The 23669-nt window shown below is 28.7% G+C and overlaps 1 protein-coding gene across 1 annotated transcript in view; it reads right to left on the reverse strand.

The window, feature by feature from the left end:
• Positions 1-23669, reverse strand: part of DIP-zeta (Dpr-interacting protein zeta) — a 136752-nt gene that overhangs the window by 3066 nt on the left and 110017 nt on the right. Inside the window, exon 7 of the mRNA XM_065500431.1 lies at positions 23457-23599. Coding sequence (XP_065356503.1) covers positions 23457-23599 — 143 coding nt within the window. The remainder of the gene's footprint in view (positions 1-23456; positions 23600-23669) is intronic.

Below are 23669 nucleotides of genomic sequence, written 5' to 3' on the forward strand. Positions count from 1 at the left end.
TACCCAGTTTATAAATCAATTTATTCATTTGGAAAAATACTTATAAAATTTTTGGCAAATTTTTGCAAAATATGTAGAAATATAAAAACAAAATCCATACATAATAATAATAAATGTTTTGCAATTGATTGTAATATACAAGTATTAAATGCAACCAAATCATTTAAGCCTAAATAGGGGTGGAGGATATTGAAGAATATTTAATGTGTTATTTGGATGAACTAAAAATGAAAATTTATTTAGTAATTAGTTTAGTTTTAAATTTTTAGTTTTCAAATAAAATCAATTAAATTGTTTGGAAAAATTTTAGGGAAAAACTTTAATTTCTAGAGAATTGGCACTAAAATACAAATTTTTGTTGATGGTTTTTATTATTGGAATAAGAAAAAACTTTTTTTTTTTCAATAACACACATTCTATGGAAACTTTTTTAAAGTAACATTTTTTAAATAAAATTGTAGAATAAAAGTAATTTTATAGAAAAATTTAAGGCATAACCGTTTTTTTATAGAAACATTTTTGGTATAACAGTTTTTCTATGGAAAAATTGTTGGTATAACAGTTTTTCTATAGAAAAATTGTTGGTATAACAGTTTTTCTATAGAAAAATTGTTGGTATAACAGTTTTTCTATAGAAAAATTTTTGGTATAACAGTTTTTCTATAGAAAAATTTTTGGTATAACAGTTTTTCTATAGAAAAATTGTTGGTATAACAGTTTTTCTATAGAAAAATGTTTGGTATAACAGTTTTTCTATAGAAAAATGTTTGGTATAACAGTTTTTCTATAGAAAAATTGTTGGTATAACAGTTTTTCTATAGAAAAATGTTTGGTATAACAGTTTTTCTATAGAAAAATTGTTGGTATAACAGTTTTTCTATAGAAAAATTGTTGGTATAACAGTTTTTCTATAGAAAAATTGTTGGTATAACAGTTTTTCTATAGAAAAATTGTTGGTATAACAGTTTTTCTATACAAAAATTGTTGGTATAACAGTTTTTCTATACAAAAATTGTTGGTATAACAGTTTTTCTATACAAAAATTGTTGGTATAACAGTTTTTCTATACAAAAATTGTTGGTATAACAGTTTTTCTATACAAAAATTGTTGGTATAACAGTTTTTCTATACAAAAATTGTTGGTATAACAGTTTTTCTATACAAAAATTGTTGGTATAACAGTTTTTCTATAGAAAAATTGTTGGTATAACAGTTTTTCTATAGAAAAATTGTTGGTATAACAGTTTTTCTATAGAAAAATTGTTGGTATAACAGTTTTTCTATAGAAAAATTGTTGGTATAACAGTTTTTCTATAGAAAAATTGTTGGTATAACAGTTTTTCTATAGAAAAATTGTTGGTATAACAGTTTTTCTATAGAAAAATTGTTGGTATAACAGTTTTTCTATAGAAAAATTGTTGGTATAACAGTTTTTTCTATAGAAAAATTGTTGGTATAACAGTTTTTTCTATAGAAAAATTGTTGGTATAACAGTTTTTTCTATAGAAAAATTGTTGGTATAACAGTTTTTTCTATAGAAAAATTGTTGGTATAACAGTTTTTTCTATAGAAAAATTGTTGGTATAACAGTTTTTTCTATAGAAAAATTGTTGGTATAACAGTTTTTTCTATAGAAAAATTGTTGGTATAACAGTTTTTTCTATAGAAAAATTGTTGGTATAACAGTTTTTTCTATAGAAAAATTGTTGGTATAACAGTTTTTTCTATAGAAAAATTGTTGGTATAACAGTTTTTTCTATAGAAAAATTGTTGGTATAACAGTTTTTTCTATAGAAAAATTGTTGGTATAACAGTTTTTTCTATAGAAAAATTGTTGGTATAACAGTTTTTTCTATAGAAAAATTGTTGGTATAACAGTTTTTTCTATAGAAAAATTGTTGGTATAACAGTTTTTTCTATAGAAAAATTGTTGGTATAACAGTTTTTTCTATAGAAAAATTGTTGGTATAACAGTTTTAAGTACGTACAACAGTTTTTCTACAGAAAAATTGTTGTACCAAAAATCTTCAAACTGAACTTGAAACTGAACTGGGAAGTTAACTAGGAACTGAGCTGGGAATTGAACTAGAAACAGAACTAGGAATATATTAGTATAATATTATTAATAACTAAATTCTTTCAAATTGTCTCTGGTCTTCAAAAGTTTTCTTGAATATGTACACCTTTAATTTAATTTCCTCAGGTCCCCTGAAACATAAGTATTTTCCTCTTTAAACAAATTCCTTTGACAACATGTTTTCCCAAAAAGACAATCTATTAATTTATGGCTTCTATTAAATAGAAAATGAAACAAATGTCTCTTTTTATTCTTGAAAAACTCAATTAAGCTGTATTCATCATAAATTTGTTTGTTATTTGTTAGAAACAATGTATATTTAACCCACTTCCATTGCAATTCTAACAACCACATCATACACCAGCCATCTACAATTGACAATAAATGACACAAAACTAACTTGAAAATAACCCCAAAATATATATATAAAAAAAAGTTTGTTTCTACAATTTCAGTGCCGAGAAGATATGTTGGTTGGTTAGTTGGATGGAAGGAAGGATACAATGACATGAATTCATTTTTGGCTTGTTTGTTCTCTTTCTTCACAATTCTTTTTATTCAATAGAAATCGATAATGTCTTAATTGGACACCTTTATTTTTATGATGTTCATATACTCGTTGGTCATGGAGATGGATAAATATGTATAAATAGGAGGGCGAATACCAGGAGTTTTAGGTTTATTTGATTTCTAAAATTTGCTTAAAACAATTTCCTAAAATTTATATTATTTAATAAATTCTCAAAAAACATAATGGTCAATCTAAAAGTAATTTGCTTTGAACATCAAGCTTTCAATCCATTAAAGCTCTCCAATTTCCCATTTAAAATATGGAGATTCTGAAGTCCTAAACTTTCCATACAACCCTCTCTTTAATATCTGGTTAGTTATATAGTTTTGTGTACATTTATCTGCACCTTGAGTTAGTTTAGAGCTTTTTATAGAAAAGTCACGTGCTCATTCACCAACTGTTAAGACTGTAAAACCCCTTTTTATTTTGCCCCTCTCTCTATCTCTCACTCTCTACCTAATTTTGGTTTGCCACTGCAATCGTGCCCAAACAAATCAACAAGAAACAAAATAATAAAAAAAAAGTTTTGAAACTCGGACCACACAGAAAAATGAATCATAAATAAAATTGGGACAAAATATTAATCTAGAAGTTTTACTGGTTTTAGTTTTAAATTTTGGAGAGAGAGAGAGAAATACTAAATCAAAAGTTGTGCTAGCTTTATGTAGTATATTTCAAGGGGGAGGTACAGACAGACATACTGATGGACGTTCTATTTCTGCCATTTTTCTACCTTTTTATAAATTTAAGCGTGCTTTTCATTACAACAAGGCTGTATTTATATTTCAAAACCAATATTACTTAATTTGTCTACTATGACACATAAATAAATGGTAGTTCATCGTGAATTTAAGCCACAATGACTTATTTCAGATTGTGGTAAGTTTAAAACAAGAAAAACATTTACAGAAGTTAATATCACGTAACATTATGTAATTACGTGACCATCTTAAGTTTACCCAGAAAAAAAAACTAACAGAATTTCTAGAAAGAAAATCTCTCAATTGCATCATACAAACTAAAATGCAGTATTTATTCCTACTCACCAGGAATTTTTGAGACATTGCTGTGGCAGTTCTTTTACCCCGGGCAACTTTGATTTGTTTGCATAGTGCAATAAAGGTTAAACTTGTTGGTTTTACAATCAGTAAACGTACAACATTTATTTGGAAACAAAAAAAAAGAAGAGAAAAAAACAAAACTGAAACAATAAGAAAACTAAATAATAGAAATGAAAACTTTGGCCAAAACTGTTGTTTAAAAACACGAAGCGTCTAAGAAAATAAAAAAATTAAATTCCATTTAACAAAAAATTTAAAGATTTTAGTAAAAACTAAAGCGCAACTAACACAAAATTGCAATTTATTTAAAATGATTAATCCTTAAAAGTCTGATTTAGTAAAACGTAATAAAAATTCTTCAACAATTCATTTAAGTTTCTGCTCTAAATCAGTGGTCGGAACTTATAGCCAAAAGAGGAGAACCCGATCGCAGCCACACGAATTCATATGAAACTTCTTAAAATTATTAATAGCGACACAAATTAAATATTGTGCATTAAAAACACAATCAGAAATACAAATTTGTTATGATCTGTTAGTGCCGACCACTGCTTTAAATCGTTTCACCTTTAAACATCTACATTAGTGTGTCCCAAAAATGTTTATTTATTTTAATTTAAAAGCTTACAGGCTAAAGTATTTTTGAGAATTTTTTCAGATTTTTCGGAAGAGGTTTAGAGGTCGCTCAAGTCGAGTTTTTGCCAAAAATCGGGTTCTTAATAACATTGTCAAAACCCACGATTTTCTTTACTTTTGAGGAAACATTTTGAAAGAACAATGTCCAAGCTTTATTTGGAGATACATACATTTATTTTATTTTCTATTAAATGAATTTATTTAAAGTATGTATTATTATTTTTATTAAGTAAATGTATTCTTTAAACATACAAAACAATAAATTTAATATAAAAAACTTAAAAAAAACGTATTCTACACACATTTATCTTTGACGTTTGTTACAAAAACAGCGAGATAACGCTCAAACAAACGAAAAATATTTTAAAAAACACACAAAAGTTTAAGCCATAAAAACATAAAGTAACCTGCTAACAAAGCCATACTAAACAAGTGTATGTAATTGTACTTGAATGTGTTACATACATATATAAAAACTTGATTGTATAAATACATACATATGTATAAATGTAAGTATATATGTATATGTAATCATTTTTATATTTCTATATATACACGGTTTGAATGTACATATGTACGTGTGCGTGCTGCCAATTTTAAACTGTGGTGCTTGGTTATATTGAAAATAACCTAAAGGAATTTTTAAGTAATAGAACCAAACAAAAAAAAAAACAAGTAAGAGTGCTATATTCGGCTGTGCCGGATTTTATATACCCTTCACCAAATTATACTTCAAAATTTTTAATATTTTTAGGTAAACAAAATTTAATTTTTTTGCTGTTGTTTTTTTCATTTTTTCGATTGTTATTTTAAATTTTTTTTTTTTAAATTTAAAATTTTTTTTTTTAGTTTTTTGAATTTTTTTGGTGAAAAAAAATTCGGGTTAAAATTTTTTTTTCTTTCTTTGGTCTTATATACGTCGTTGCAAATGTCTTTGAAATATCTGTCATTAGATATCCATATTGGTCACAAATAGGTCAAAAACAAATAGGTTGTCTTGGTTTTTTCCTCATATCTCAGCCATTTGTGGACCGATATTGCTGATTTTAAATAGCAAAATTCTCGAAAGCATGTCTGACAGAATTATTGAAGATTTGGATCTCGAAGATATCTGGGGTCTTCAGAAAATTGATTTCAACAGACAGACAGACAGACAGACGGACATGGCTTAATCGACTCCGCTATCTATAGGGATCCAGAATATATATACTTTTAAAAAAACGGTTTGTCGGTTAACCGAAAATTGGGCTTTTTTAAAAAACCGGTTTTTCGGTTAACCGACATCGAAAAAACCGGTTAAACCGGTTAACCGTCATATATGTGTAGAAAACATAAAATGTCCAATAAAGTATATACAGCATTAAAACTTTTTAATATTTAGTAGTCAGGAATGGTTAATATTAAATATCTATAAATATACAAAAGTGCTAAGTCCATATTTCAAAATTATTATCGCAGTCAAATGGAATTGAGTATAAATATGTTACTAAATATATAATACTTGTTTAAATTATTGGTTTATTCATTAAATTCCAACCAAAAAATGTAAATCACTTTTTTAATTAAGGCCCTAATTTTGTAAATCACGTCACCAAAGTGATATTTATATGGAAAGTAAAAACAAAATTTCAAAAATTTTAAAAATTTGTTTTATATACAAAATTTTAAAATTATGAAAGGCAAATCAACGCTTGAATTTTGGTGCGTTTGTTCTGTTAAGAATTTGTATATAAAACAAAAACAAATTTTTCAAATTTTTGAAATTTTGTTTTTGCTTTCCATATAAATATCACTTTGTGAAGTGATTTACAAAATTAGGGCCTAAATATTTGATAATTTTGAAATTTATTATCACCTCGACTTTCTGATATGAAATGTTACAAGTCCCAAAAAACGACCTATAAGATGTAAACGTACTTCCTCTTAGCTGCGATTATTTGTCATTATAAAAAAACTCCATTTCAGATTTCATAAATATTTCAAATTATGGATTTTAGAACGTTTTTTGTCTCTCCAATAATATTTCTGAAAAGCAAATGAGGACAAATTTTTTGCAAGAAGGTATATACATCGAATTCAATTTAACGTTTGGTAAAATCATCACTAAGTTTTTAATGAATCATTAGTAAGATTTAGCCAAAACTTATAGAATTATGCGGAATTTAATTTTAATTTTTAATAGTTTCATTATGTGAAATTTATTCTGAAAAAGTTTTAAAGTAGACTCATCGTCCTCTACTAATTAGAATCATTGTAATTCTTAAAAATATTAATCTAAAGAGGTTTGTATTGTAAATCAGCAGTTTAGGTTTCAAATAAGACCAATAATGTGTATACAATAAATATTAAAAATGAACAAAAACGTGAGATTTATTAATTTTAATCCCAAATTTTAAAAACCGGTTAACCGAGTGATAAAAACCGGATAAACCGGTTAACCGAAAATCAACATTTTAAATTAACCGGTTCGCAAAAAACCGAGATTTCGATGAAAAACCGGTTTTTCGGTTAACCGGTTAACCGGTTTATAAACACTATATACTTTATACGGTCGGAAAATTATATTGTGGATATTACAAACGGAATGACAAACTTATACATACCCTTCTCACGAAGGTGAAGGGTATAAAAACAGGAACATATTTTTAAAACAAAAAAACTGATAAACGTAAAAGCAAATATTACATAAAGACATGTTAAAAATAAGGTTTGTCTAAGGCATATACGACTTTTAAATTTGCTGCTTTAGATTAGACATAGTCAAAAGGAGACCAATCAATATTTGTGATTTTAAATAGTTTAAAAACAGCTGAAATGTGGTTTTGTTTTTGCATGTAAATCCTCAGACATATAAAAGGATTTAAATTATTAAAAAGATCTGTTTATATAATTTGTAGCCATTTCGTAAGATGCTATAACTTTTGCGAAATGCGACATCTGTCAATTCTACTCGTATTGAAATTTGTGAAGTAAACTAAATATTGTTATGAAATGGCACTATCAATTTGAATTTAATGGTTTTAACGGCTGTTTCCATTAAAACAGCTGAAAGCTCTAGAAATAGAACATTCTAGTTTTGTCTGTTAGATAATTCATAAAACTTCTAGAAGACGGCACTGTGCATATAAATAGTAACAGCAAGTTGCGTCAGTCAGTTTTGTCATAGGCGCTGTTAGAGTTAAAATCAACTGTATTACCAGTTTATTCTTGTAAATTATAAAGTGTGTGTATTAAAATAAAGCGATTATTTAAATTGTTGTGTAAATTTAAATAAATAAAGAGTTATTACAATTTTTAAACTACTGATCGCTTTTATTTGCAATTAAAAGAATACGGTTTATTTAAAGGAAATAAACCACCGTTTTTAAAAGGTAAAAAGGTAACAATATGTTGAGAAATACACAAAAACGTATCATCTTAGCGACGAGTGTCATTTTCATCTGAATAAAACAAATAAAATTTGCACTTCAGGTTCAGTGAGAATACAACTGATGCGACATTTACATCAGGTACGCGATGATATGTAGTAACATGGTTAATGTAATTGGCGAGCGATACAAATTCATAATCAAATATCGCAAAATATTAAACAAAAACAGAGAATTAAAAATAACCTTATATAACCTTCACCAAAGTATGCTTAAGATAAATATTAAAAACAATTTTTGGTGAAAATTTTTTTTCGTGTAAGAAAAATTGGTGGAAATAAAAGAAAGAAAGAACAGTACTATAACCGACATCTAGCATGAGTATAAGTTATTTGGGGGCTTTGGAAAGTTGATTTCAACAGACAAACGAACATGACTACATCATATCTGCTATCTATAGCTATCCAGAATATAACAAGTAAGAGAGCTATATTCGGATGTGCCGAATCTTATATTACCTTCACCAAATTATACTTAAAAAAAAATTTAAAAAAAAATTAAACATTTTTTAAAAATATTTTATGCCAAAAAGTTTTTTTTTTAATTTTTTTTTAAATTTATTAGTGAAATAAAATGTATAATAAAAATTTTTTTTTGTCCAAAAAAAATTGAGTTAAAAAATATTTTTCCGATTTTAATATAAGGCCATAGTAAGTTGGACCCACACAACTTACTATGGCCTTATATACGTCGTTGAAAATAACTTTGAAATATCTATCATTAGATATCCATATTGTCAATATTATTGACTTAGTAATGCCGATATAGATAAAAAATAAGCCAAAAATCTAGGTTGTCCTGGTTTTTTGCTTATATACCAGCCATTTGTAGGGCGATTTTCTCGATTTTAAATAGCAATATAGCGGATATATTAATGTATGAATCTTATATGTGAGTTATTTGGGGGTTACGGAATATTGATTTCAACATACAGATGGACATGACAAATATACTTCGTGGGGTCGTAAATGAAAAATGTAGAAATTACAAATGGAATGACAAACTTATATATACCCTTGCCACTCATGGTGCAGGGTATAAAAACGCAAATTTCAGAAAAAATTCCAAAATTTTCAATAATTTTTGAATTTTTTTTTTTAGATTCTCTTCAATAATTATTTAAATATTAGTTTAAGCCAACATATATTTTTGTTTTGAACTAGCTAGAATCTGTAGTTTGAAAATATGTAAATTATTATTTGTTTTATCCATTGTGTACCATATGTAGAGTGCTTTGTTTTATGAAAACAAGTAGACACGTAAATTCTTTGAATATCTAACAATTTTTGACACTTTATCAAAGACAACAGCTTCAAGCACATTTTCTCTTATTTTTTTTGTTGTTTGCATTTTCTTTACAAAAACCAGGCATTTGGAAATAACATCCATAATAGACAATTAAAAAGTTGAAACCGTAGCACAAACAACATACCAAATTCCATAACAGATAATATCAAATCGTGCATGCATAGAAACAGACAAAAAAAATCACCGGAAGTAAGCAATGCTAATAAAAAGTAATAAAAGCTAAAAACTCCTTTTCCTTTAAGCATACATTTCAGAGATATACAGCTAATATATGACTGTAAAAGCTAAAAAAACATGTGTCTTTTTTTAAAATTTAGCATTACAAACAAACTTTTTCGTACATATGTTTTGAATCTCTTAGGATTTGTTTAGAAAAAAAATGGAAAAAGTGCGTGCGTTAATGTGGCTGTAATAGCTTCCGTTTTGAAATTGTTGTTCTTTGTTTTGGTTTTATTGTAAAATGTGTAACGAATTTAAATGATGGCTTAAGGTTTTAAATATTCAATTTAAAGATTATTTTAAATAAATAAAGAATAAAATCAAAAGGGTTTGTTTTATTATAATATAATTTTTGCTGTTTAATTTATTTCCAACTAATTGACCTAAAAATGCTTATTTAAACTGGGCAAGGGAGAAGAGTAAAATAATATAACAAAACAACAATTTTAATTTATATAAATTGCTTAGTTTTATATGGCCGGCAGTTATAATTTCTTTTATACCTTTTGTTATTTTTGATTAATTTTAAAACAATAATTTATTTGTCTTAATATCAAAGAGTATAAATAAAGCAGGAAAAAAAAATAAACAACTACTCTCCTTGCCAAGTAGTATATGGTTTACATTATTACAGACTTATATTAAATGGCTACTTCCTGTACTCCAAATATAGCATCATGCATATTGAAAATAATAAACTTCATTTAAGGGAATGAGCCTGAATAATCTAACATACATCCAAACACAAGCAAAAGCTTGCACAGAGTAATAGAAACTCTTTTTGCTATTAAAAAATGGCCTCAGGCGTCAACAGCAATAAGAGCAACAACAAAAACAATGAAAATAGTTTAACTATTGCTATTAAAGGGTACTAAACAACAATGAAAGCAACAGCAGCAACAACAACAAGAGACCATAAACAAAACTCTGCTATTCTACTCACACTCTCACTACTTTTACTCGTAATCCTCTCATTACTCGTTTTTGTTTTGTTTACTAAACCACCTAGTAATCGGCCGGCTGGTCAGGCTTCGGCTTTTCGTTTATGTTCGTTTCACTAACACGATAACCATGTAAATGGAAGTATGTGTGCGAGTGTGTAGTTGTTGTATGCTTTACAAAGGCAGCCAGATAATTTAGTAAGTTTGAAAATTGTAAACAATAGTGTGTTGTTGTTGTTTATTGTTGGCTGTTTATGGGTTGCTCTTTTAAGTACTTATGTACTGTATGTAGTGTACAGTGTTGCTGTTTATTTTACTTTCTATGGTTGGCATTCGGTTGTAAATCACCTGGCCGGACGACCACTGTGCTTAACCGTAAAATAGTGTTGACTATTATGTTGTACTTAAAATGAGTACCACTTTAACACAGTTAGACAAACACACACAAAAGAGTTAGTTTACTACTGCTACTTTTACAATTTTGCATGTTTTCATACACTTTAAGAAATATTTAGGGTGAATATAAATTTTCAAGGAATTTAAGAATTGGAAAATATTGATAGTTTTCCCTTATGCATTAAACACATTCAACACAGCAGGCTACCAACTTCAATCTGTCAAAAATAAAATGCACACGTTTATATGGAGACGATTATTTTAACGACAGCACAGCTACACGGCCACACGACTACTCATGCCGATGTAGCCGAATTAGGCTAATTTCTATTTTTGTCAACTACAAAACAGAAATAGTGTTGCTAATATAATAAAAAAATGTAAATCAAATTAGTGCTTAAAAAAATATATTTTTTTACTTAATTAAGAGAAGTTTCTGATAACCATATTGAAATAAATTAATAACAAGTACATAATTGATTATAACCATATATATATTTTTACTCAAAATAATTGTTTCAATCTTAATTACTTTGGAATTTGGTACGGTTATTTTTTATTAAAGTGGCACCACTGAATTATAAATCAGCTGTTTAATTGTAGCTGTCGTCTTTAAAATAATTCAGTAGCTGACACACGACTACAACTGTAACCAGCAGAATTTGTGTTCGTGCAGTCGTGTAGCCTGTTGTCTTGAATGTGTTTAATGCATTAGGCTTGAAAAGGAAGCAAATTAAATACTATTTTTATTCATTAAATATTTCTGTCATTCATATTAGATGGCAGCAAAATGGTTGGACATTACATGAACTAACTCTGCTGTTTATATGTATGCAGTATATATATTTCTAAAGTTGTTTTAGTTTTAAAGTACATATATCGATTAGTTTTTGTAAATGTTGAATCCATTTAAACAAAATTTATAGACAAATTAAAGATGAGAACTTAAGTTGAATCAAATTTAACTACATTATTTGAATATAACCATAGCTAAAGGCGATCAAAGTTGACAACCACGAGGGTAAAAAAATAGAAAAAGGGGCCCTAGTTTGCACTTCTTTGGTTTTCGTTGCTCCCAAGGACAACGTTTAGAGGTTGAAGTTTCGTGTTTTAAGTCAAAAAAACGATATTTTCCAAAAAAAAACATATTTTTTTTTTTTACCCATAGACATATAAATATTACCCCTGTCTATACTTGACAAATATTTATCATAACAATTAATGACGTTTGTTGTCAAGACAAAGTTATCTTACCCCCAGTCTATACTTGACAAATAGTCATCATAACAATAAATGACATTTGTTGTCAAGACAAAATTGTCTAAGCAAAAGCACTAACAATTTTATCATAACGAAGCAATAATACTAATAATAGTCTCCATTTATTAGTATTATTGCTTCGTTATGATAAAATTGTTAGTGCTTTTGATAATTCTTTATCAAGACAACCATTTTGAAGTTTATCATGATAAAAATTTGTCAGGTATAGACAGGGGGTAAGCAAAAGCACTAACAATTTTGTCATAACGAAGCAATAATACTAATAAATGGAGACTATACCAGATAATATTTTATCTTGACAACCATTTTGACGTTTATCATAATACAAATTTATCAGGTGTAGACATTTTCTAACATCTGACAAAATTTGTTATTGAACATTGTTCGAAATGTCGAAAGCGTCATATGCGGGAAGTTCTGCTTTACTTCGCTAATTTGAAAAAAAAACGCTTACGCACTCCAAAGCATCGGTTTAAACGTGCGAGAGATGATTTGTGCTGTTCAGAAGTGGTGATTTTGACACGGAAGACAAATATCGCCCAGGCCAGTATAAAAAGTTTGAAGACCAAGAATTAGAGACATTACTCCATGAAGATTGTTATCAAATACAACAAGAGCTTTGCAAAATAATTTGGAGCTACACAATCAGCAATATCAAAACGTTTGCAAATAGCAGGATTTATCCAAAAGCAGACAATTTGGGTAGCATACGAATGGAGCCAAGAGGCCTAGAAAGACGATTCACTTGAACGCAAAAAAATAAAATAATTTTTGCACCGAATCATTACTTGCGATGAAAAATGGATGGATCCATAACAATAAGTGTAAGAGATTGTATGTAAAGCACGGTCAACCAGCCGAATCGACACCATTGCCAAATATCCATGGCTCTATGGTAATGCTCTGTATGTATGTATGGGGTATGTATTTGATGGGAGCAAAAGTGTCCAATCTATTATGAGCTGCTGAAATCTGAACAGAACATCATAGCGAACCCAACTAATTCATTTGAAGGGAGCATTGACCAAAAAAAGCAATAATATTCCATAATGACAACAACAAGTAATATTCCATAATGACAACACTCGGCCACATGTTGCCTGTTAAAAACTATTTAGAATGAAATGGTTGGGAAGTTTTGCTCTTCTCTTAAGAACAGAGTATCCTATATTGACTTGTTTCATTCTTGGCCTCAAAAGATGAGCAGTTCTTTTGACGAAGAATCCATATGTTGCCAGAAAGATGATAAAATGTCATAGCTAATAATAGTCAATACTTTAAATAAATTTATATTGTACAAATGTTCGCAAAAAAGAGCTAAAAATTTGAAAAAATCCCACATTTTGAAGTTATACACCCAATAAAAAAATTAAAAATTTATTTCTCAATTTTAAAAATGCTAAATGAGGATCTAAACCTCGAATTCTGTCATGGGTTAGCGTGGGATGGATTTGAAATTGGAGAATTTGGAGGAAATTTTGTTTTTGGTCACAAATTTGTTAAAATTATTTCTTAAAAAACATTTCATAAACTATTTTGTAATATTTAATTTCAGATTGTTTCTTTGCATTGTTTATTTACTATAATTTTGTAATTTTAAATTTCTAGGTCAATGTTAAGGAGTGGGGTCAAAATTGCCCAAGACAGCAAAGTAAGACCGCTGCCCAAAAAATTATTAAAAATGTAAACTAGAAGACATTTGTTTGTTAATATAAATTGTTTTCTATTAAATATATTACACAAATAATATATTTTCTACATGGACATCTTTAACCCATATTATCTTGATGACAAAAATACTTTTCAAAGTGTTTGCTTTTTACAGCCTGTAATCCACCTTAAAGTTGAATGGATGAGATTTTAAGTTTCTTTGTCTAAAATCTTAGTTCCTGCTTTATAATTTGGTTATATATCATTTTTCCATAGGAATGGTAGTTTACGAGATACATGCATATTTAACATGTGCAACGGGTGGAATGAGTAATATTTATTTCTAAATATTAATTTATTTTATTTTATTTTATTTTATTTTATTTTATTTTATTTTATTTAATGATTCAGAATATAAAAAAATTTCGAAAATTTTTTGAAATTTTACAAAAATGTTGAAAATATTCATTCCATTAACTTCATTTTCTAACAGCACTTAGGAACTGTCAAATTGTTTTTCACAGTTAAATTGTAAAAAAATAATTACTCTTTATTATAAAATATAAACTGTTGCTCTAACTTTTCTAAAACTGCTTAAATTGCAAAATGGTTTTTTTGTTTAACAAATATACAATACAATACATATTTTTAAATGCCAAATTTGTTTGTTACTCCTATTACTATGATTGAAATAATTCGTTTAAGTAGTATTAAGTTTATTAGTTTTTTGCACTACATGTTATTTTTACATTCGTGGAATTAAAAAACTTCCTCAAAACCTCCTACCCAAAAAAAAAACTTAGCAGATTTAGTAAATTGCATTTAAAATACAATTACGAGAACCATTATAACCAACATGTTGCACACAGTTAACAGAGCCTAATATGTATGGGAGGAAAACAAAAACCATAGACAGCAGAAAAGACTAACAGACAGACAGATAGAAAGACAAACAAACAGACAGTCAAAGAGATATGAGCTGAAAATCCAATTTTACAAATTTGTTATTGTAAGGGGTAAATAGGAAATGAAGATGAGTTCTTTTCACTCTTATGTTTTGTTTGTTTGTTTGTTACTGCCGACTCAAATAGGCAGCTACCATCAGCAACATACTGACACAACAACAATTATAACAACTGGAATAAAGCCAGCTGCTAAAGCAACTACAACTGCAGCAGTAGCAGCATCAGCTCCTGAAGCTGAAATAGTAGTTAATAACATTCAGGCAATCATATTCGTATGTACATTAATATACATACATACATACATACATATTTTACTTGTATAAGGAAAGAGGTCAGTTATTTTTAGATAAGAAAATCATTTATAATTTTGGACTTCTAACAATTAAAGGACATATTTAGTTATATTTTGAAGAAATTGTTGTAAAATAAACACAACTTTGGAGCTGAGGTGTTTTCGAGTTGATAAATAGTTGTTTAGCTTCGTTGCCGAAATCGGTTGGGTGGTCAGTTTACTAACCACATTTTCTTTAGTCTTTAAAACATAGTTTATTGTCATCTATTGCCATTTTGCTAAACAAATATATTTTTTGAAGTCATCGTTTATGATTTTTTGCAAAACTTTGCCGTCAGAGTGCTCTGGTTTGATAAATATATATAGGGGGATTTCACGTTAAATGACTCTCGGAGTTAGAGGGTGTCAAAATTTGACATTTTGGCCAAACATGTTTTTTTCTTAAAATATAGCTTAGATATTTTCCTTGAGGACCTATTTGGTCGCTTAGTGGGATGCGAGTTCGATATCTATTAAAAAAAATGTTTTGTAACTCAAAACATGAAATTTTTTGCAAAATCAAAAACTTTGTTGACTTTTTTTTCGAAATGGGCCCTCTTTTTTTGATCAACAGAAAGCTCAGATATTTTACTTGAAGACCTATTTAGTCGCTTAGTGGGATACGAGTGGGATATCTATCAAAATAAATGTTTTGTAAATCAAAATATGCAATTTTTTACTTTTTTTTTTTGCAAAATCTACCTTTTTTTTAAAATGGGAATTTTTTTTAATTTTTTTTTTTTTGCTCAAAAGAAAGCTTGGGTCTATTCCTTTAAGACCTATTTGGTTGCTTAGTGGGATTTGTGTGGGATATATGTAGCAAAATAAATGTTTTGTGACTCAAGATATACAATTTTTGATTCTTTTTTTTTTAGCAAAATCGAACTTTTTTTCAAAAAATTTTTTTTTACTCAAATGAAAGCTTAAGTCCATTCCTTTAAGAGCTTTTTGTGTTAAAACATTTATGTTAAAACATATTAAAACATTAAAACACTTGACGTGAAATCCCCCATTTAAATAACAGAGTATTTATTGCTCATCGAATTCAGTGTTACTTTGATATTTCGCCTATTTGGTCAGAAAATTTAGTCAAAATGCTCGACTTCCAAAAAATTTAAACGAAACAAAAAATTTTATTATCATAGTTATTTGTAATGCCAATCGCAATCCACGGTGGTTAGTAAACTAACCACTTAACTCCATAAAAAACCTTGGAATGGGGTGGTTTTTCAGATTTTTATTTATTTTTTCTTACTTTTTATAATACTTTTTATAATAAACTAACCTAGATTAAAGTAAAAATGCAATTGTTTTGATTTTAAACCTATACACAAAAAAGCGTGGCTGAAAGAGTTAATAAAATTGCCAAAAATCCATTTTAAAAAAAAGTTCTTGTCTATTATGAGCTGCTGAAATCTGACCAGACCATCACAGGAAACCTGTACCGAATGCAACCAATTTGTTTGAAGCGAGCATTGTCCGAAAAACGCCCAGATTGAAACTATAGTATTCCATTATGACAACGCTCGGCCATATGTTGCAATACCTGTTAAAAACTATTTAGAATGAAGTGGTTGGTAAATTTAGCCTCACCCGCTTTATAGTCCAGAACGTGACCTGTTCGTCTACTATTTGTTTCGATCGAAGCAGAACGTTCCCTCCGGAATACATTTTACTTTGGAACAGAGTAACCGACATTGGCTTGATTATTCCTAGGCCTCAAAAGAAGAGCAGTTCTTTTGGCATGGAATCCATACTTTTCCAGAAAGATTGGAAAAGGTCATAGCTAACAATGGCCGATACTTTGAAAAAACTTATATTGTACAGATGTTTCAAAATAAAAGCTAAAAATTTAAAAAAAAAAAATTTCTCATTTTTAAGTCATAATCTCAATACTTCGGCTAAAATAATATGCAAAGTATCTACTTTCTAAAGTAAAGAAGTGGCCAGTTAAAATCGGGACGAATTAAAGAGACCATAACTTTTAAATGAAACAACGTATTGTTACGTTTTAACCATTTCAAAACGTTGGTTTATTTCCTTTAAATAAACCGGATACTTTTGATTGCAAATAAAAGCCGTTTAGTAGTTTAAAAATTGTAACAACTCTTTATTTATTTAAAATGTACAACAACCACAGAATTAAATAGCCACTCAATGTTTTTTTTATACACGTTTATAAATTCGCAGAAATACAGACACACTTTATAATGTACACGAATTCACTTGAAAAAACAGCACACTTTAAGGCACTCAATTGATGTTTATTCGAAAAGCGTCTCTGATAAACTCACTAACGACTGCAACCTCTGCCACTATTTATAACACTGTCATCTGCACTCTAGATTGATCTTTAACTGTCTAGAGCTTTCTAATACATACATACGTCATCTGTGGTGTACTTTCTACAATGTTCTTAAACTGAATATTCGAATTCGAATACACGGTCGCAGCAAACAGCGATGCCATACTTACGATCAATGGTCAACTGAAAGCTTTTATTCAATGTTAATAATGCCCACAGATATGTTACAGTTTGCTATTACAGCACTGCTATTTGAAAGCATTATGCTACTTTTAAATCGGCCGTTAAAATCGTTATATTTGAATTCAAGTACAATTTCGTAACAGTATGTTAACATTTTACACGCAGAGAAAAAATATAATTGGGCATGGTTACTGTAACCATTTATATAGTGTTACAAGTTTTTTAACTATACTATAGTCACAGTAACCATTTACATGATTGTGGTAACCATAATATGGTTAACTTACGATTCACATGATTGTCTCAACCATATATATGGTTACAGTAAACATATATATGTTTGTGGCAACCATATTTATGATGAATAATTTTATCATAATATGTTGTTCTCAGATTATGATAAGCCTTAAGCCAAGCACCATAATATGATAAGTCCTTCATCATATAAATGGTTGTCACAAACATATATTTGTTTACTGTAACCATATATATGGTTGAGACAATCATGTGAATCGTAAGTTAACCATATTATGGTTACCACAATCATGTAAATGGTTACTGTGACTATAATATTGTTAAAAAACTTGTAACAATATTGAAATGGTTACAGTAACCATGCCCAACTATATTTTTTCTCTGCGTGTATACATGAAATTAAAGGTAATTTGTTAAGCTTTAAAAAAAATATAACTGTAGGTTTATGTGTCTTTATTTCAAATAAATTTTCTGGATTTTCTTTTTGTGCCTCCCATTAATAGCTGCACAACTTTTCTTCCCACTTCTATAGTTATTCCATTATATTTGTTCCACGTTTTTCTCATCAAAATCTGGTTATTTACTGTACCTGCACTCTTTTTCAATTTACGTTTAACAATTGCCCTCGATTGGACGAAGATTTGTGCAATTTGTTTAATTGATGTGTTCTGGTATAACATCAATATTATTCTCATTATACCACTTCATAGTTGTATTAGAGTAATGACAACTTTGCTAAAACTTTGTATCAGATCTGTGATGTCTTATAAATGACAGCAATCGCTTTTCCAAACTCTCTTTTTATACATAATTCTGAAAATTCTTTAAAAACTGAAAAACTTCTGTAAAATTTGACTCTTCGAACCGCAGCTGCGGATTGCCTGTCAAATTAATATTTTTGTTCAATTTTACGTATTTTACTTTAAAGGTCACACAACCTCGAGCTGCCGAGACGTAAAATTTTTGATCTGATATCTGCCGAAAATCAGATTTTGGCTCTCTTATAACCCGACAAAGTCGGATTTTCTAGATATTTGTGCACAATTTTTTCTCTAGCTTCTTTTTCCATTGTGTCTACACTTTTTAAAACTAAACATAATGACTTGCAATTCATTGTAGAATAATGGTAGATTTCTTGTTAAAAACGTATGTAAATCTTTTTCCATTTTGATAACAGGGGGCGTTGTTATGATTACTAAAGTGCGTACGAATTTTAAGTGGCCACTTATTTACAGTACACAAAAGTTTGTAATGAATGCTGGAATCAAAGTAATGGTGAGAAGAATTGTGATATTTAGGAGATGGTTATTGAAAATTCAGTGTAGTCAAAAGCATTTTCAAATATTTCATACGAAATTTTGTAAAATTGAAAATATGCTTGCTCCAGTTTGACTTATTTCAGTTGTGTTATGCATATTCATAGCATAGCATAGATATGCATGCATATGCATGTCTATTATACAGTTATATATACCTACATAGCCATATGTATGGATGTGGTTAATATTTGTGTATGTGTTTATGACTACATACACACATATATAAATATGTATATATGTGTGTCTGTCGGTCTGTCTGTCTGTTTGTATAGTAAACATGGCTATATGCTCTTTTGTATGCTACTGCTCAATTTAATTATTTATGACAACAATTTCATGAATTTCATTAAAATCCACAAAACGCGACCAACATGTGGAAATATTTTTGAATGTTTTTACTTTCTCCGCCTGCCCCAGTCACGGCTTAAGGCAAATATTTTTGAGTGTGTACGAGTAAAATGGGTGCTATGTATGTATATGTGTAAATTTAAGGTTTAAAATCTTTATAGCTTCAATAGTATAACTATAATACTTTGGAATATTACACTGCAAAACTCAACTACCTACATACAATTGCATTTTTATCCCCAACCCATTAAATTATCTGTCAGTGTGTCTAGCTGTCTATATTTGTATGTGTAGTATAGTGTATTTGTATGGGTATGATGTCCCTTCCTGCCGGTTTACTTGCCTTGCAGTTAAACATTGAAATTATTTGTATATGTTGTTGTTTGTTTTTTTCAGTTTTGTAGGAATTTTATTTTTAGTTTGCATTCAATATACAAAGTTTTATTGCTCATTGCTGTTTAACGTCATTTTGTGCCATATATATGGATATGTGTACAATTACACACACACACACATACATATGTATGTATATAAATACATTTGTACACAATTTTATAGTTATTTTCAATATAGTTGTTTTTCTCTTCTCCTTAACTACGACAAGACAAGAGTCGCTTGTTCGTCTGTGTGTGGAGGAAACGAAAAATCAGCAGCATGAGCCACAATAAAAACCGTATAAAAGTGTATGATTTCAAGCTTTTGTGGTTGAAGAGATTTTATTAATATAAATATGAGAGTAGCTGTGTGTATATAAAATACAAATTGGTATTTATAGCTGTGTTTTTGCTTTACACTCATAAAAATGCCGAAAAACTCATAATAAATTTCTAGAAATTTTATTTGAAATTAACAAACTTTATATTCAATCAAACATTATGACCTTGAGCAATATAAATTCATAAATTTTAGAATTTTAAACCAAAATTCACATAAATTTTAGTTCTAATGAAATTGTAACTTATTTTAGCCATGCTAATCATTTGTCTGTTTGTGTAAAGCACTGTCACGCCCATAATATACATCCAAAATGAGTGTTATTCTCCAAAAATATTTATCATTATCTTGGGTAGTTTAGTATCGAATATCAGCCAAACCGATATAAGACGAAAAAAGTTATCAACCAAAATCTGAGGCAACCTTGAGTTTTCATGGAAATAATAATCACTAGTTTGTAGTTGTGATGTGTTACTGTGACTGTTACTCTGTTACATTAAAACAATTTTAGAGTATTATGACTCAAGGCAAGATAAATTCATAACCTTTAGAATTATAAACCTAAATCCACACAAAAATGCTGGTTCTAATGAAATTGTAACTTCTTTTTAGCTATGCTTGCACATTTGTCTGTTTGTGTAAAACACTCTCACTTCCTAAATATAAAAACAAAATTTCTGTGAATCATGTAAAATGTTTATCATTAACCTAAGTAGTTTGGTATTGAATATCAGCATAATCGGTTTTATAGGTAAAAAGTTATGAAGCAAAATCTGAGACAACCTCGATTTTTCGTAGAAATAATCACTAGTTTGTAGTTGTGATGTGTATATGACTGTTACTCTGTTACATTAAAACAATTTTAGAGTATTGTGACTTTCAGCTAGACAAACTTATAGTTTTTTAGCAAAATTAACCTAAGACCCTAATAATTTAGCTTATTATGTACTTGTTATTCGATTTATGTGTTTTTATATGTCTCTATGTTTGTGTAAAACACTCTCACGCACAGAATACACAATTTAAACAAATGGGATTCTACTAAAATATTTATAATTTATCTAAGTAGTTTCGTTTTGAATATCAGCAAAATCGGTTTGTTAGGAAAAAAGTTATGAGCCAAAATTTTAGACAATTTTATTTTTTTCATTGGAATGTTGTGTATTTAATGGTTGTAATGTGTATATGTGTTTAACATGGAAGGTATGTTGCTGTTGTATTAAACACAGTTCTATTATTACAATGTTTAAGTTATAAAAGTCAACAATAACCCAAAAGTTTTAAAAGTACTCAATATATTCCTTTCAGTCAGTAATTTCCACTTTGTTGATTCCAATTTTTATATTTCTATTATGTAATTTACAGAGTACTGCGCTTTAGAAAAGAGCTACTTATTTTCGAGCCATAAGTAACTCCTTTCTAAAGTTCCCAATTACTTAGCTGCCTCCAATTTGCATTTTTTGGTTTATTTGACACGTATATGCTCTTTGTAATGTAAAGTCAAGTCAATTGGTTACTTTATGCATCCCTGGTAATCTAGAGTGAAGCCAATCGTCACTTTAGTGTCTCAGTAATATCTAGTTACTGGGCTTATAGATGCTTACAAGTGTAGGTTATCTCTATTAGTTGAAGAGATATTCAGGTTTATTGATTTATTTTTTTTAATTTTGCTCGATCTTTTTATGTTTTTTTTTGATATGGCGGGCCTACGGAGCGTCGAAATTTATTTTTATCAGCTACAACAACTTGCGAGCAGTTATCTCATCCCTATAAAAAGTTATACGCATCCAAAGTTGAAACTTGTAAAAAGGGCCGTATTTTTTAGGTTTTTTTCCCAAAAAAGCCCATATAATTTTTCTTTTGTAGAAAAAAATTTCTTCGGGACTATATAGAATTTTTATAAAATCCAGAAAGATAACTTAATGCAAAAGCGTGTAAAGAAAAATTTGGCTCACTTAAGCATACATATCACCCCCCAGTCCTATCCAAACTTGGCCAATTTAAAAAAAAAAAATTCGGTTTGAGTAAAAAATTCTAAAAAGGCAAAGCACGGATCCATGAAAAAGCTCCATATTTGTATAACCACATATGTTTCTTAAAAAATATATGGACTTTTTTGGAAAAAAACGTAAAAAATACGGCCCTTTTTACAAGTTCCAAATTTGGCTGCGTATAACTTTTTATAGGGAACAGATAACTGTTAGCAAGTTTTTTATTTTATTTAGAATTTTATCGTCAAATTCCGACCCTCCGTAGGCCCGCCATATCTAAAAAACCAAAAAAAGCAAAATTAAAAAAAAATAAATCAATAAACCTGAATATCTCTTCAACTAATAGAGATAACCTACACTTGTAAGCGTATTTTTTTTTAGACCATTTCAGGGATTATTTTATTTAAAATTTCAGCTCATTCGGATCATAAATGGATTTTTTTCGGATCATAAGGGATTTTTTTAAAAAATTTGTGACCAGAGTTGACCAACTTTGAGGGGCTACGTAATGGCCCCCATTAGCGCTAGAAAGATAAGCAAACGTAAATCAACTCGAAAACACCTCAGCTCAAAGCATGTGAAATTTCGTAATAATATCTCCAATAGTTCCCAAGATACCGAATTATTTCCAAAAAAAAAGTTTCTAAAACACTGTGCGCTGTTATTTACATTGTTCATAATAATGACAACATTAACTGTATAGCAGCTTTGAAAGTCTTTGTGGAAATATAACTTTCGAGATTTTTCCGTTTAATTATTCATGAGACTTCTAGAAGATAGCGCTGTTTATGTAAATAGCTAGTTGTGAGTCAGTCAGTTAGTTTATCGTTGACGCTGTTAGAGTTAACATCAACTGCATTACCAATATCTTCTTATAAATTATAAAATGTGTGTATTAAAAGAGAGTGACTATTTAAATTGTTGTGCTAATTTATATAAATTTATTTACATGGCTAATTCTGTAACCAGTGGTGACCCAAAATTATAGTTGAAATCCATATTTCGGGGCAGTCACCCGGAATTGCTGGGTAAGCTTGAGTATGTGAATTTACATCGAGTAGACACTATAATAATTCTTGAAGTTTATATTTTTTGTATTCAGTTACTTTTCATATCATTATTTCCTATATTATTTCTCAAAATTTTTCGAGTGTATTTCTTCGCCTTATTCTATAAAATTTATGCAAAATTTTATTATTAAATTGAATATTAAGCCATTAAAGAAATGACTTAATACAGTAATGAATAAATGAATAAACGAATGAATGACTTATATGACTAAGAGAACAAAAACAGAAATTTGTGAAATACTTCAGTACAGCACTGAATACAAATTAAACTATTTGTTCATGATTTGCTCTTCTAAAAGCATACTACGTACATGCTAAGAATGGAAGCATGTAAATCATTAAAATTACTTTCCTTATATTCAAGAAGCATTTTTCGTTGTGTTAAAAGTAAAATACTCAAAACTTACCATAAAGTCTTATGATGCCGTCTGTTTCACCGCGAGGATTTTTGGCCACACATTTGTAGATGCCATCATCACCGCTGCCCACATTTAAAATAGTCAATTTCATATGGGTCTTATAAACAGGCACACCAATGCTAGCTTCCACTCTGACAGCAAAAAGAAACAAGAAATTTTCGTTTTGAATTTAATAAAGAATTTAAAATATTGCAGAAATAT

This window comes from Calliphora vicina, chromosome 2, assembly GCF_958450345.1.
Source record: "Calliphora vicina chromosome 2, idCalVici1.1, whole genome shotgun sequence".
Lineage (NCBI taxonomy): Eukaryota > Metazoa > Arthropoda > Insecta > Diptera > Calliphoridae > Calliphora > Calliphora vicina.